The 14,291-nt window shown below is 53.9% G+C and overlaps 7 protein-coding genes across 7 annotated transcripts; 3 read left to right on the plus strand and 4 right to left on the minus strand.

The window, feature by feature from the left end:
* Window positions 1-844: 844 nt before the first annotated feature.
* LTS14_003401 (uncharacterized protein) lies at window positions 845-1,237 on the plus strand (the record flags this gene model as incomplete). Its single annotated transcript, XM_064836106.1, has 1 exon — window positions 845-1,237. One exon carries the CDS (start codon window positions 845-847, stop codon window positions 1,235-1,237), a length of 393 nt encoding a protein of 130 aa, XP_064696315.1.
* Window positions 1,238-1,493: 256 nt separating this feature from the next.
* Window positions 1,494-1,778, minus strand: LTS14_003402 (uncharacterized protein; the record flags this gene model as incomplete). The annotated part of the gene is made up of 1 exon (XM_064836107.1): window positions 1,494-1,778. The coding sequence occupies one exon, from the start codon at window positions 1,776-1,778 to the stop codon at window positions 1,494-1,496; it is 285 nt and encodes a 94-aa protein (XP_064696316.1).
* Window positions 1,779-2,085: 307 nt separating this feature from the next.
* On the plus strand, window positions 2,086-2,943 carry LTS14_003403 (uncharacterized protein; the record flags this gene model as incomplete). The annotated part of the gene is made up of 1 exon (XM_064836108.1): window positions 2,086-2,943. One exon carries the CDS (start codon window positions 2,086-2,088, stop codon window positions 2,941-2,943), a length of 858 nt encoding a protein of 285 aa, XP_064696317.1.
* Window positions 2,944-3,203: 260 nt separating this feature from the next.
* On the plus strand, window positions 3,204-3,846 carry LTS14_003404 (uncharacterized protein; the record flags this gene model as incomplete). Its single annotated transcript, XM_064836109.1, has 2 exons — window positions 3,204-3,433; window positions 3,573-3,846. 2 exons carry the CDS (start codon window positions 3,204-3,206, stop codon window positions 3,844-3,846), a joined length of 504 nt encoding a protein of 167 aa, XP_064696318.1.
* A 256-nt stretch (window positions 3,847-4,102) lies between these two features.
* LTS14_003405 (uncharacterized protein) lies at window positions 4,103-7,193 on the minus strand (the record flags this gene model as incomplete). The annotated part of the gene is made up of 5 exons (XM_064836110.1): window positions 4,103-4,189; window positions 4,267-6,017; window positions 6,069-6,281; window positions 6,377-6,692; window positions 6,771-7,193. 5 exons carry the CDS (start codon window positions 7,191-7,193, stop codon window positions 4,103-4,105), a joined length of 2,790 nt encoding a protein of 929 aa, XP_064696319.1.
* A 1,027-nt stretch (window positions 7,194-8,220) lies between these two features.
* Window positions 8,221-9,838, minus strand: LTS14_003406 (uncharacterized protein; the record flags this gene model as incomplete). The annotated part of the gene is made up of 2 exons (XM_064836111.1): window positions 8,221-9,709; window positions 9,792-9,838. 2 exons carry the CDS (start codon window positions 9,836-9,838, stop codon window positions 8,221-8,223), a joined length of 1,536 nt encoding a protein of 511 aa, XP_064696320.1.
* A 686-nt stretch (window positions 9,839-10,524) lies between these two features.
* Window positions 10,525-13,191, minus strand: LTS14_003407 (uncharacterized protein; the record flags this gene model as incomplete). The annotated part of the gene is made up of 1 exon (XM_064836112.1): window positions 10,525-13,191. The coding sequence occupies one exon, from the start codon at window positions 13,189-13,191 to the stop codon at window positions 10,525-10,527; it is 2,667 nt and encodes an 888-aa protein (XP_064696321.1).
* Window positions 13,192-14,291: the final 1,100 nt, after the last annotated feature.

The following is a 14,291-nucleotide window of genomic DNA, read 5'->3' on the forward strand; positions in this document are numbered from 1 at the left end:
GCTGAACCTACAATCATGACCACTAGACCAATGAGGATGTTCACAGATGCATGGCGCCTGGTGATGGATAACTGAACTCTCAACATTATCTATAGTGGTTAATTTGAGGTGCCGGAAAATCTTCGAGGAAAGGTGGGTTTTCGGTGAATGCTAAGCCGTGGTGGTCCTAGCGTCATCCGCATAAGCGACGACATGACTTGCTGCTGCTGCATACTTCTGCCACGGACGTAAATAAGAACTGCTACAAACCTATTCAAGGCTAAGATACAGTGGCTATTCCTTACAGGATCGATGGAACTATGGGCCACCAGGCACTCTAAGGACTGCTGATATGTCGTAGCACGGCGCGCCTCCTCCTACTTCTCAGTCGTCGCAAACAACGCTAGGAAGATAAGGCATTTACTCGTGAGTGGGATACTACCATCGAGAGCGACACTGAGCAGGTAGAGCTGAATGCTCGCTACTTAAAACGATATCTCCCCGAAATGGACGACTGCTGCAGGTACCGGAACGCCACGTCACTGGTGCCATACACAACACGATGACCCACAGCTGGGAGAGTCATCACCTTTGTAGATTGTATGATATCCTTGAACGGCCCATCCAGAGCTAGGAGATGTAGGATCACCTTCGGCAACGGACCGTCGCTCTAGCCTGGCTACCTTGAGCTCAGCTACTGCAGCCGTCGAGGTCACATGGGAGCTTCGGATCCACTTGGTTGGACTAATGCAGTACCGAGCTTCCTCGCCCCTTCATTCTTCGTCCGGCGGATGTAAGATAGCAATCTTTTGCGTTCTCGACCGCCGGACAACCAGTATTTGATCACGACTCAAGTGCATCGAGCATGGCATCCACAGCAACATCCTCAACAGCAGCAGACAGCGATAATTCCCGAGCGCAAGCGGAGGCGAGAGCTGCCGTGTTAGCGTCCCTGGAATCCGCGGGCTCACACTACGGCGCACAATACCAGCAACGAGCAGCAGATCTTCACTCGAACGCAGAAGCCATTGCCAAGCAGGAGGCAGAACTCAAGAAGAACGCTGCTGCGCTGGCCAAAGACTCTGCTAGGTGGCGAAAAGAAGCCGAGAAGGCCACGAAAAGCCTCAATGAGGTCGGTGACTTGCAGAACTGGACTGAAATGCTGGAGACAGACTTCTTGGTGCTAGAAGAGACTCTTAGGCTTGCGGAGAATGCTCCTGAGCTGCAGAGTGCGAGTGGAGGATCTCAGTGGCGATGAGTGACATGTCGTCACTCAAACTGGTAAGCGATGGTGGGCTCGAATCCACGATGTTTGCTAACAAAAGCTTCTAGCATGCACTCCATATCTACGCCAACCAGAAATCATCGTGATCAAATTTGGTCGTCCATCCATGCTCCTCATCACAGTAAATGCGAATAATCTTTCCATCCGGGTCCAGCGCGCACAACACCCATCCCTTGATCGCCGTGAACACCTTACTACAATCTACTTCGTTCTGCTCGAACCATACCTTTCAGATATCGAGGTCCTTACGTGCAGGCACGCCCCATGTAATTGGATCCCAGCCTTCTTGCGCCTTGGCCTGAGCTTCGTTGTGGCGAATTTCAACGATGAAGTCTTTGCCTTCGTGCTGCAGCTTAACCATTGAGGTAAAGAGTTCTCCTTGGGCTGTTTTGTGATCGTATTCCGGGATATATGCGCAGCCCATGATCTCATTGTAGAACATCTGGGTCATTCTTATATCTTTCGCCGCAAGTTTGATGTGGTTGATCTTTGTGAATGGCGGTGGTCGGTCCATATCGATGGTACTTGTTCAACATACACAGGTAGATAGTGTTGTTGGCCTTAGAGTCATTGAGCCTGCTGGCTTCACACTCCGTGATGCTTTACCACAGTACTTGTAAGTCTAATTGCTGACGGTGTTAAGACTTATCCACATTGGACTCCTTGTCATCGTACTCGTCTTGAATGTTTAAGACACATCCTCGATCGGCGCCGAAATCATGCTTCACGGGATCGTCATTGTGTCGGACCGACAGCAACTACACCTACCGAAACCTGACTATAGTGGCGTGAACAACACTTCATAGCCGGGTTTCCTCGTAATGTCAGGAAGACTACGAGACCGGATTGCACTAGTCACAGGGGCCTCGTCGGGCCTCGGACGAGCTATATGTCTAGCTTTCGCCGCTGAAGGAGCCACTGTCTGCTGTCTAGACTTGTACGAATCGCCACGAAACAGAGTCAACGAGCAGACAGGGAAAGCCGACGACTTCAACAACCGTATCGGTGGCGAGCCGACTACTGAAGAGATCAAGCGCCGTTACGGTCAAGACTCAACATTCTTCGTCAAAGCCGACGTGACACAAGCTCAATCGATCAAAGATGCCGTTGCGAAGTGCGCTCAGATGTATGGCAGACTAGATATCATGGCCAACAATGCCGGCATCTCAGTTGAGTCCACGCATGCCAGACCTCTAGGCGTACACGAGACGAGTGAAGAGGACTGGGATAAGACGATGGCTATCAATGCCAAAGGTGTCTTCCTGGGTTGCAAATATGCTATCGCACAAATGCTGAAGCAAGACATGCTGCCAGGAGTCAAAGATAGAGGCTGGATCATCAACACAGCCTCCGTACAAGGCCTGGTAGCTTATACCAACACACCAGCATACTGCGCCAGTAAAGGGGCAGTGGTACAGCTCACCAAGCAGATTGCGGTGGACTATGGACCACATCGGATCCATTGTAACGCTTTATGCCCAGGGTTTCTGCGCACCACGATGACACAGAACATCCAGAACGATCCGGAACAGCTTGCAGAGATCAACAAGGCGCATCCGTTTGGCGGTATGGGTGATGTTGAGGACGTAGCTAAAGCTGCAGTCTTTCTTGCAAGCGATGATGTGGGTTGGATCTCTGGCGTTGCTTTGCCTGTGGATGGCGCATATACAGCTCTGTAGCAAATCCAGCAGGATAGTACAGCTTATGCGCCCCAGTGGTTCCTCGATTTCGATCGGCAGATAGAAGCTGGTGTATCCTCCCGTGCTCATATATCTTTCGCATTCGATTTGGCGGGAGATTCTGATTGGCAGTAAGCCTGGAAGACCCGCTTTTCTGTTCGCAATTTTAGCACGTGCCTGCCCAATCGGGTGGACATAGAAATTCGTTTCCTCTGCGTTTTGTCTCCTTACACGACCATCGAGTCCACAAGCTGACGACCATGCCGTGTGAACAACCTCACCATAGCCACACCTGGCCTACCTCCGGACCTCTCGCCATCCACTTCTGCGAAAACATATGCGGATACTGCAAGACGTCGTCTGGTGCATTGATCGGAGTGCCGTGGGCGAACTGGTGGTCGTTGTGGGAGCACGTACACAGCGTACATCTCAATCGACAGCACGGGACGGATAAGGAGGTGGAGTTGATGGGACCAGCAAGAGATGAGTTGTGAGTATCCCCTTGTTCGCCGGCGCTGATCTCCAGCCTCTTCCATTGGCAGCCAAACACTTGGTACCTGATACAGTAGCGTAAGAGCTGTGATCTCGAGGCAGGAGAGTCTTTGGTTGACATTACCTGTGCTGTGTAGGCCCGAAGGCATCCTCGCGCCAGTGTCAAAAGAGCGCAATGACGTGCGTGCTCAGTTACGCCAGGCACTGATTGCTGCCACTGCCCGGACTCCTGGAAATGGAAATGAGAGAACGCCAATCGACCTTGAGAAGCCCACAGTGGCGTCCACCACAAACTCACCACTAGGCCCGGCGACATCTCGTCTACCCTTCGCACCCATCGTCAGGACAACGAGCAAGAAGAAGAAAGGTAGCAAAGAACCGCAAGACGAAAGCTCAGCTGAGAAGGAATAGTAAGTCATGCATCTCATCTGGGTTTCCAGTGATCGCCGCGAGGCCAAATCATGAATCTATACAAGGCATAATCCTGCCGCACTTTTAAGCATATCACCATATACACAAGATCGGGCTTACCAGGATTTCCATAACAGATCTCCAACACCACGCTTGCCAGGAACGTCGTGAGCTTCATGTCTCATGACCATACACATACGCCAGCCAGCTATGCAAGGCCGCATCATACCCGCCCCTGCCGATTGCGCAGGGCTGCTCATCGCTTGAAAAGCTGCCTCAGCTTCTCAGAAGCCCCACCTGCGCCCTGCGCAGGTTCGACTCGCAGACTACGCTCGTATAAAGCCTAGCAAAGAACAAATGTGTCAGCATGTCACGAATGCCAAGAAACGAGCTATTTGCCCAGCATTGAGGGGAACTTACATCCTCCTCCTCAAGCCTCACATCAAGCACCAACTCCCTAACCCCTACCTCCCCCTTCCCGCCTCCCAGACCTTTGTACGGCGTCCCCTGCGCCCTCTGAATCCCAACAACCACATCACCCATAACCTCGAACTTCCTCCAATTCACTCTGCCATCCCGCTCCGGTCCAATTAAAGTAGCATTGCCCATCTCGGCACTCGCCAAATCTCGGAGATGGAGGGGCAGATATGGAATCCGCTCCCCGTTAGTATTCTCCCATGCCATCCGATACGCCGCATACGACCGCGACGAACCCATCAAAATCTCCAATTTCAACCAATCCTTTCCTGCGTCCGTGGGTATGAGGTCCCGTGTCAACCCCAGACGACCAACGGAGGAAGATTTCATCCCTGCGATGATGGCGCCGAGGGAATTGTAATTGTTCAGCTCTCTCAATTTCCGTGCAATTCTCATGAATTTTTCCAGCATCAGGGCTCTATGCTTCGGCTTATCGCGAAAAAGCACATAGTTCGAGACCCAGACTGCGACGCGATTGAAATGTTCGCTCATACGGGCGACGTTGAGAAGGTTTTTGTACTTTGCTCTCTCGCTGGTCGAGGCAACGTTGCGGACCAGATCCCGTGGTCGGATGGACGAAAACATGATCCAGTCCATTCGCGTCAGCTCTCGCGCAATCAAGGCATCAGGCTCATTCATTAGCATCCTCCATTCATCTTTCGTAATTGGTCGCTTGCCAGTAGGTCGTAACAGGGCGGCAGCCTTCTGCGCCGCCTCAGCATTGGCCATGATCTGCGACGAGCTGATCGAAGACCCAGAGCTCGAACGTACAGTCCCGTCGCTGGCAGAGGTAATACTAATCTCTCCAAGTGTAGTCCCACTCCAATGCTCATCAAACAGCGCCGAAGGATCGTCGATCAGGGTACTCGACCTCGAACCCTTCGACGACCTATCACCAACTTCGCGATCCTTATCCGGGAAAGTCCAGTTCGTGTCATCGTCTTCTGTGGCAGATTCAAGATGATTCACCATCTCCTTTGCCGCAGCACCATGAATCCGCGTCTGAGAGATTTTGGTGATGAATGTCTGCATCCGTCGCTTCGTCCGAGGATGTGCAAAGTCGCCTGGGTATTGGCCAACCCATTTGTCCATCACTTCTAGGTATTGGAGCTGCATGCGAGTCACGGTCATCATAGCGCTTCCATTCTGCTCGAGAGCATCGAAGCGCTCTGCTATCGCCTCCAGTAACCGGCCAGGCGCTGCGAACTTCCGGTATAGTGCCAGAAAGACAGCTACAAACTTCGTATCCTGTTTCGACGTCATGGGCTGCATTGGCGGCGCAAGCAACCTATCCACCAGCTCCTCGAAACCAGCGCCACTTTCTGGAGGACTGGCGGTAGTGGGTGTAGTTGCTGCAGCTCCTGCGAATGTCTGACTTCTCTGCACAGACTCTGCCGCTTCTTGAGAGTACGCAGATTCCGTCGAGCCGTCCTCACTGGCCGACTCTTCGTGGTAGAAGGATCGATGCATGTCTTCATGAGAGGCTTCCTTTGGCACCTTGAGTTGGGTTGAGGACCCATAGCCTGCCAGACTAGAGTCGTGTCGAGCATGACTGGGATCTTTCTGCATTAATAGAGAGAATTCTGAGCTTGCCCGAGCATGTCCCGTGCCGGCCGGCGGCCTAGGTGATACTGGTCTACTGGCGTTGGATTGTGCTCGTCGCCTCGTTGCGAGGCTCGTTCGGTTTGTGTCGCCTGGTCCAAGGGATCAGCAGCTATCACCGAATCTGAGGCGAGCGTGCTTACCTGGCATGCCAAGAATGATCGATTTGAGGATCGTAGCCATGGCACTCTTGTGACTCTCGAGACTGTTCTCAGATGTCTGCAGAACACTGATCCCACCGAACGAGCGCAGTGCATTGCGTTCGATCGACATGGGATCCACTTCTCGCTCACTTGGCGGAGTATCGCACTTTGCTGATATCAGTACGGATGGTAGTGAAGCTCGCCTTATGGCATCTACGCGAAATTAGTGGTCAGTCCATCTCCTGTTCTGACTCGAAGTCGCGCCGCAAGCGAATGCAGAATCGGGCAAATACGTGGTCAGGACTCACTCAGTACACCAGGTACGTCCTTGAGAGTCTCCTTATCTGAGATATCGTAAAGCGTAATCGCACCATCAACTTTCGGCATCGGCAAATCCTCAATCGCGTCCGGCCAAGTCACCGTCTCATCGTCAACATCCACGTCGTTGATAGGTAATTCGAGTAACCGCACCAGGTAGACACTGCCGTCCACAGGAAACTTCTTCACAGCCGCCTGCGAAGGAGGAAGATGCGGTAAACCTAATGCTCTCTGGATGAAAGTCGATTTGCCCACTTCCTCGGCTCCGATGACAGCGATGTTGATTTCTGGGAGAGGTTCCGAGACCTAGGAGGAAATAACACATACTTAGTTTAAGACTTCTCAACAAATTCAGCAAAGAGACAAAGGGGTGGGGTGTCATACCTCAGGACTTTGAAAGGGCTGGTACTGTCTCGCAGCACCAACAACACCAGCAACTTCGTCCTCGTCCTGTCCATCCACCATCGCTCCCGCCCGCATTTGAGCAGCATCCTCCTCGTCCTCCTCACCGTCAGCCTCCTGCCCTCGCTGCTGACCTTGCCCGCTCCCTTGCTGCTGCTCCCGCGTAGCAATCAAAGGCGCCGAATTGTTCCTCGACTTCATCCTCGGCCGCTCAGGCACAGTACCCATGGTGGGCTGCACGCTGCCCCTCCTCGACGCACCATATGCAGCTGCCGTATAACTCGCACTACTCTTCGCCTTCTCCTTGCGCTCGGAAGTACGGTACGCATCGTTGCCCGAAGCACCAGACTTCGAGCTGCGGCGGGAATCCCGTCCTCCTCCTCCGCCTGAGCTCGATGAAGGCATTGCAGCTGCGGTGTGATTGTTGTACCTTGCTGGCTGACTGCAGAATTTGTGTTCGGCAGAGTCACCCAGCAACCCGGTCTCCTTGTAGTGTTTACTTATAGCTGTTCTTGCGTCCTAGGATGTCGTGTAACGTTGTCCTTGTGGTTCCCCTGCCACTAGCACCATCGGCCTGCTCTGCGCCATATCCAGTATCACTCAAACCCTCCTCGGTCAATGACTTCCCTTTTCACTTCGCAGTTCACTTGGCTCCCACCACAACCAGCAAGCTACGACCAAGACCAAGCAGGATTTGATCAGCAGCCTTGGCCAGTAAATCTATCAACCCGGCGCAGCTGCAGGAACCGGCAAATCACGGCGCACGCTTTCTCTCGCACGAGCAAAGATCGCCACGGCAATAGCTACTCGCAATAGAACGAGGGAAAACGAAGATCAATGCTAGCAAGACGGTAGATAGTAAAAGCCAATGCGAGATCCAGCTGTTCCCACTATCGATACGGCCACCATTTCGAGTTCTACCAGCTCGTCTCGTCTTGGTTCTAGTGCCATGCACATGCACGCTCGGCAAGAAGTCGCGCAGAGTCCGGCCGGCTGTTTGACTTCCGGGGCCTCCATCCTGGCTGTCCTTTTCGAGCCATCCCACGAAACAATGCCTTGTCGACGGACTACTGTATAAACACCCCACGCCATGTCCAAGGTGACATGATCAGACGAGGGATGGTTGCATTGCTGGGCGGTCACATTACCCTTGTATCGACTGTCCTATCTCTTGCCCTAATCGTATCTGATCATATGGCCGCCCGCTCGGGACCATGCATGTCCATTCATCTTGACTCTATCATAAGAACAGAGGGCAATTGAAGCTGATGGTATATGTTCAAAGCTGTACAGATGGGATCATAATCACCCCGGTAGCTATAAGCCACTGTATCAGCCCGCTATCCACATCTATCCCAAACGCATGGCTATGCAAGCAAGCAAACAAACAATTCGCCACACAACGTCCAAGTCATACACATCCACTCCACAATCACCCAAACAACCCCAACACGCCCTTAACAACACCGCCCGCGATCTTGAACCCCACGAACGAGCCCACCCCCAACACAACCACCGCCCCAACAAACGTCCTGAAATTCCTCCTCTCAATCCCCGCGTCATCCTTCCCCTGCACACTCCCCTCCCCCATCTCCGTAATCGTCTCGAATTCGGGAACATACTTGAACTCGAACCGCGCCTCCTCCCCTTTCAATCCATACTTCGTATTGACGATGATTTGCCAGAACGCCCGCTTCAACATGTCAATATGCTTGCGGTCCCAGCTGGGCACGAGTCGGTATGTATAGGCGAACAAGCAGAAGAAGAGGCATTGCCCGGCCATGAGCGCCCAGTAGTAGACCGACGGGCGCATCAGGCCGAGTTCATCGCAGAGGTCGTTGCCATTGAGCCAGCGAGCGGAAGCGGTGAGGAAATCTGGGGAGGCGTAGCCGGGAGGCTGGTGTTGGAGGGATTTGATGATGTTGTTCGCCAAGATCTTACTCGTCTCCGTCGGATGGATCTCGTATAGCAACAGCGCCTCCATCATCCTCTTCGCCTGGGCCGGAGTGGCGAAGCTCTCGGTCGGACAGCCGATGACGTGTGCGATGTAGCGCCACAGCGCTATATAATCCTCTATCTCCTGTTGACGGAGCCAGATGCCTTGACGGGGGAGGGAGAGCCAGATCAGTGTGGCGGAAAAGGTGGAGATGGTGCCCATGCTGTCGAGATCGTTAATCGGGATTCCCCAGGCTTGGGTATCGTAATAGCTCGGCCTGCTCTCCGCTAATTTATAGATCCTCTTCCGCACAGCGGCATGTAGTAGTCGAACTCTTATCGTAGAGGCAAAGCCATCCCCTCCTGGTTGTAGACTTTCCACGCTCTTCGTACACTGCAGTATATGCTGTGTCGTCTCAAACAACCTTCCTCGGGCGACTTTCGTCGAGAAGCCTCCCGTTCGTGCTAGAGTCTCTACTACTCGCGCTGCGCCCATGCCACCCAACAAACTCTGATACGCCAGACCGGTGAGGTTCGCCGCACCGTAGCGGTAGAAGACATCCTGACCTCGGCGAATCTGCTCCCAGTCGACCCAGTCCGGTACAGTCGTGACCTCTTTCCAGAAGCGCTGTAGTAACTCATCTTTATCCAGATGATCCTGCAATATCACATACAGATCTCTTGGGAGCTCTTTCTTAGCCTCTGGCTTCTTCTCCCCCTCCTCCCCTTCCTCTCCACCGCCGCGATTCCCACCGCCACCGTCACCCGCCTTACTCGTCCCATCAACATGCACCTCCTGCCCCACGACAATCTTAGCATCCACAAACCTACTATTCCCCCTCGGCAAATCCTTCTTCGGCGGCGGACTCAACTCATTCAATCGATCCAGAACTCGTTCACCCAGGACATCATAAGAATGTTTCAGCGGTTCGCATTCCTCCGGCGTGAGATGCTCGGGGGAAAGCTCGAAGGTGTAACCCCAACATCTATATGACCATCGTTAACAATCTGTTCCTGGGCTTGCAGGGAGTGTGGCATGTCGGCATGGGTCTGCGAGTGGTCACTCACGTCCTCGTGTTCTCCGTCCGCCTGTAGAAAGGATTCGGCCACGCCATGTGTATAGATATAACAGGTTACTTTAAGAAAGAAAGAAAACAAAGGGCTGAAAAGAAACCCAAATCCAATCTGAAGACCTACCAGTATCAAACCATACAACTATCATCTCAAAGATCTAATGTGAAAGTGACGAAGGCGCATGCTACTCCCTCGGCACATACTCGTCCACCCGTGAGTGATAGAGCACATGTCGTGTCGTCATCTCGCAGCGGCCGATCGAATCTTCACGGCATCACGAGCTAGTAGATCGGGCGGATAGATTGCCGTGAAGTCTAATATAAAGGATTAGCGGTACAGTATGAAGAAGAGGAGTACGCAGGCATGTGCGTGTATAGATAGAGGAGACAGAAGGTGCGGAGAACGAAGCGATGGGATGGGAGGAACGCCGCCGTCACCGTGGTGGCAATCTTGCGTATATTGATGTCAGAATAACCTGGACGGCCTGACGCTACATGATAAGTCCCTACTTGTGCACAACACTAGGATTTTGGAGGAGCACACACATCACATGGTATGTGTATGGCAGAGGAATAGTGGTCTGCAGTAATAGTAATTCACTACACATCTTCTCCTTTCTACTAGTAACACACGCAGCCCCTCAACGAGGAGCACCAGACCCATCCCCTCCCCACGACTCCCCCTCCCATCCATCCCTTCCCTGCCCATACAATCCTCCAATCAGATCCTACATCTTCCTCCTCTTCCCCGCCTTCCCCTGCTTCTCCTCCACCACATCTCCATCCTCCTGCTCCTCCACCCCTCGCTCCTCCCTCAACCCCACCCCATGAGAAACCTTCCACTCCCCAAAAAACCCCTCCACATCCCCCCACGTCCTTCTCGCATCCGCCACCAACCCATCCTCGCCGGGATTGAACGAGACACAATTCACAAACATCCGCAGCACCTCCCGTTCCAACTGCGTCGCATTCACGATCCCCCTCGGCGGCACCAGGTCGGCGGAACGCGGGAGTTCGACGCTCGTGGTCGAGGGATCGGGTGCAGTGTCCAAGGCTTCAATGGCGGTGGAGACGGCTTTACTCCCCGCCGCGAGGGCCTGTCGGATCTGTTTCAGGTTCTGGGGCTGGTGAATGAGTTCGTTATAGCTTTCGGCTAATTTGCTCGCGACGGGGTTGGTGAATAAGTTCCCGTACTTGTGGTCTGAGATCCGAGCTAGAAGGGTTCCTGTGATCTTGTTGAGGTTGCGGGTAGCTGTCACCGTTGTCGGGCGTGGAGGTGGCGTGCCGGGGTCTTTTGCTTCGACCTCGCGTTGGCCGCCACCGGAAGGTGAGTGCTGCTGGCGTTTGTTGCGTTTGGAGGCGGGTTGGGGTTGGGATTGCAGGGTTCCGCGGCGTTTGCGGGTCATTCTGCCTGTGGCGGGTGTGGCTGTGACTTCTCTCGAATCCGGTACTTCGACCGTTTCGGCGGGTGTGGATGGTTCGTGCTTGACGCTGCTGCGGGTGGTAGGTCCCTCGTCTGCTGCAGCGTTGAGACTAGCCGCCGTGCTGACAGACTGGCCTCGCGTACGAGCGCGGATCGTATCATCAGCAGTGGAAGAGGTGGCACTGTGTGGGCTGCGTTCCCGAGCGCGGCGCGTCCTGCCTTTAATAGACTGCGGGGCGCTGGTAGGCTCGGTCTTTGGCTCAGCAGCATCAGCCGCTTTCCCGCGTACGCCCCGCTGTGGACGAGTGGGCGATCTTCGCTGCAGAACCGGACTGAGCGGCTCGGCAATTGGTCGAGCAGGTTCCTGAGATATGCTGATGGGTGGCGGACGATGTGCACTCTTCCACAACGGCTTCCTCTCGGCTCGTGGAGGCGTCGCAAGAACAGCAACGATGTCGGTGATGAGCTTAGGCTGCGAGTGTGCTGCTGGTCGTGGGGCTGTGGCAGGGTACGTAGGAGGGTATGCAGGCGCTCTAGGTGTAGTGGTCTGCTGCGGTCGTGTCGGCTGCGGCTGCGAGGGATAGTATGGCTGTCTCGCGGGTGGCGGTTGCCTCGGCTGTTGCGAGTTGTCCACAGGCCATGGTTGCAACTGATAGCCACCTTGATGAGTAGGCTGCGGCGCATAACGTGGCGGCTGTTGTTGATGTGGTTGCTGGGCTGGATATGACGTCCTACGGTCGATGTATTGTGGCTGAGGCTGGTAGTATCCGGATGGAGGTGGCAAAGGCGGCGGATAACCGTGAGGAGGCTGACTATTAGTCGGCGAGGGTCCCATCGATGCGCGATGCTGCGGTGGGTAGTGCTGCTGCTGTAGAGACGATCCTCGCATGATAGGGGATGCATTCATCTGCACTGGCGAAGGCGGAGGTAGTTTCATGCCGGGAGGTGGTGGCAAGATCGGTCTGGGTGAGGATGAAGGCCGAGACATGGGGTTTTGTAGCTGCGGACTAGCCATGGAATGTGCATGCGATGGCTGATACGGTGCATGCTGGACGGGCTGTGGTGGGTGGCCGTATTGTGGTTGCTGCTGCAGATGCAACGGCATATTAGTAGAGTGGGATGTAGGCATCTTCGGTGGGATGCCATAGTGAGGTGACTGTGGCGCCATTTCGGACAGCGGTGGCAGAGTCGTATTTGATGATGTCCTGCGATGGTTGTTTGATGCCTGCGGTGGCTCCGGATCATGGTTCATGACTGCGTCAATCTTGGCCTGGGAGTATCGTTTAGGTGGCTGCACTTCTCCCTCAGGTTGTGTCTGAGACAGTGGTGAGCCAACATGGTTGCTCTTGGTGGATTGAGGTCCATCCGGTCTAGGCGAAGCAGTCTGCACATGCGCGCTGGTTGAAGGCCTCGGGCTCTGAGTAGCTGACGTCCCTCGCTTCGATCGTTCATCCCATTTCCCAGCATCAATATCCGCAAGATCGCGCGACAAAGCATCATACTTGCGCTCATGGTCACGAATCTCCTTGATCGTCTTCTCACGGTACGTCGCATACAGGCGAGTCACGAGTTGCGGAATCAGATGCGCATGCTGGGTGGCTTCCTGCACAGTAGGCAACGTCGGACTAGGAGCCTTTCGTTTCCTGGAGCCAGGCGAAGCGTCACCATCACCATTCGTCGTCGTGGCATGACTCTCCACCTCTGCAGCCTTGGTCTGCAAGTCCCGCTTCACCTCCTCCTTCAACAACCACAAATACAACTCCCGCAGCGCATCGGGACTCAATCGGCCACTATCGTACGAGGCATCGTTCCGGATCGCAGCAACGGCGTGCAATTGCTCGGAGATGCGATTGAAGCTGAATGACGTGCCTTGGTCATTGTTGTTGTTATTGCTCGCTTCGTGTCGCAGGGCCTGGAACAATAGCAGCGACTCCAAAGGCGTGTAGGCTGTAGTGGAAGACAAGCTGGACATGAAGTGATCCAGCGGAGGGTGGTGAAGCGTGCGCTTCCGAGCGAGGTAGGATGGTGATGGAGCCACGCTGGCCGAGCATTGTCGTGTTTCAGGATATACACATACGATAACCTATTTATTGCTGGTGATACATCCTAGTTGTTTCGCGTATTATTTTGGCTGTGTTTGATGGTGATTTGCGTGTTTGGCGTGGTCGTGTGTGGTCCCGTTCGCGTTCGCAAAAATTGCGCCCGTACGAGAAAGCAGGCCTTCCACTTTCCACCTTCCAACTTTCGTAGATCCTCAGGCCAAAAGGTTCTTTCCCGCGCCTTCCTCCTTTTGACCTGCAGCTTGGTTGGAGCTCCTCTGCCGCAAGGGCCGGCAGCGATCAAAGTTCCACTCTCGAGCTCTCAGGTACCTGCCACCAATATAGCGATACATTATTCCGTTGTAGGCCATAAGAACGAGCCTGCGATGAGACGTTTATTGGAGATTGTATCCCCACCATTCATCTCATAATGTCCAATCTACCCCACCTACAATAGGTGGCGACCGCCCTTGCTTCGCATCTGTCACTGTCTGGCAACTCTAAACAAGCTCTTACATCTTCCAAGCGAACGGACGAGTCAAGGGGTTCTGCGGAAGATCAGCATCGCTCCATAGTTTTCTCGTTTGCATCGTACTGTATTGCATATGCGACGAGTCGAGTGTACATCTACAGGAGTCATTGAGACGACGTGTCGACACATCGGGTCCATACCAACGACGCAAAGCCATTGTACTAATTGAACAATATGGACGGTCAGCAGAGCGATCGCAGCACTGCTGCTGCTCAACCTCCACCGTACGCTCCTCTCGTACATGATGCTGGGGAGACCTGAAGCTCACGAGCTCGCAGCTCCATCGTCCAAAGCTTTTCCGCCGACCTGGACTCCATGTTTGGCCTTGAAAGCGACCTAGGCCAACTAGAGCAGACTGTTGAGGCCAAGTATGTTTGAACCACAGACGACTAGCACAATTGCGATGCTCTGACATTAAGGACGCAGAAAGCAGACCGTCACGTCCTCCCACCAACAACTGCAAGAACTCGAAGCCAAGCTCCGCGCAACCGAACACCGACT

The sequence above is a fragment of the Recurvomyces mirabilis genome (assembly GCF_035927965.1).
Source record: "Recurvomyces mirabilis strain CCFEE 5264 chromosome Unknown scaffold_7, whole genome shotgun sequence".
Taxonomy (NCBI): domain Eukaryota; kingdom Fungi; phylum Ascomycota; class Dothideomycetes; order Mycosphaerellales; family Teratosphaeriaceae; genus Recurvomyces; species Recurvomyces mirabilis.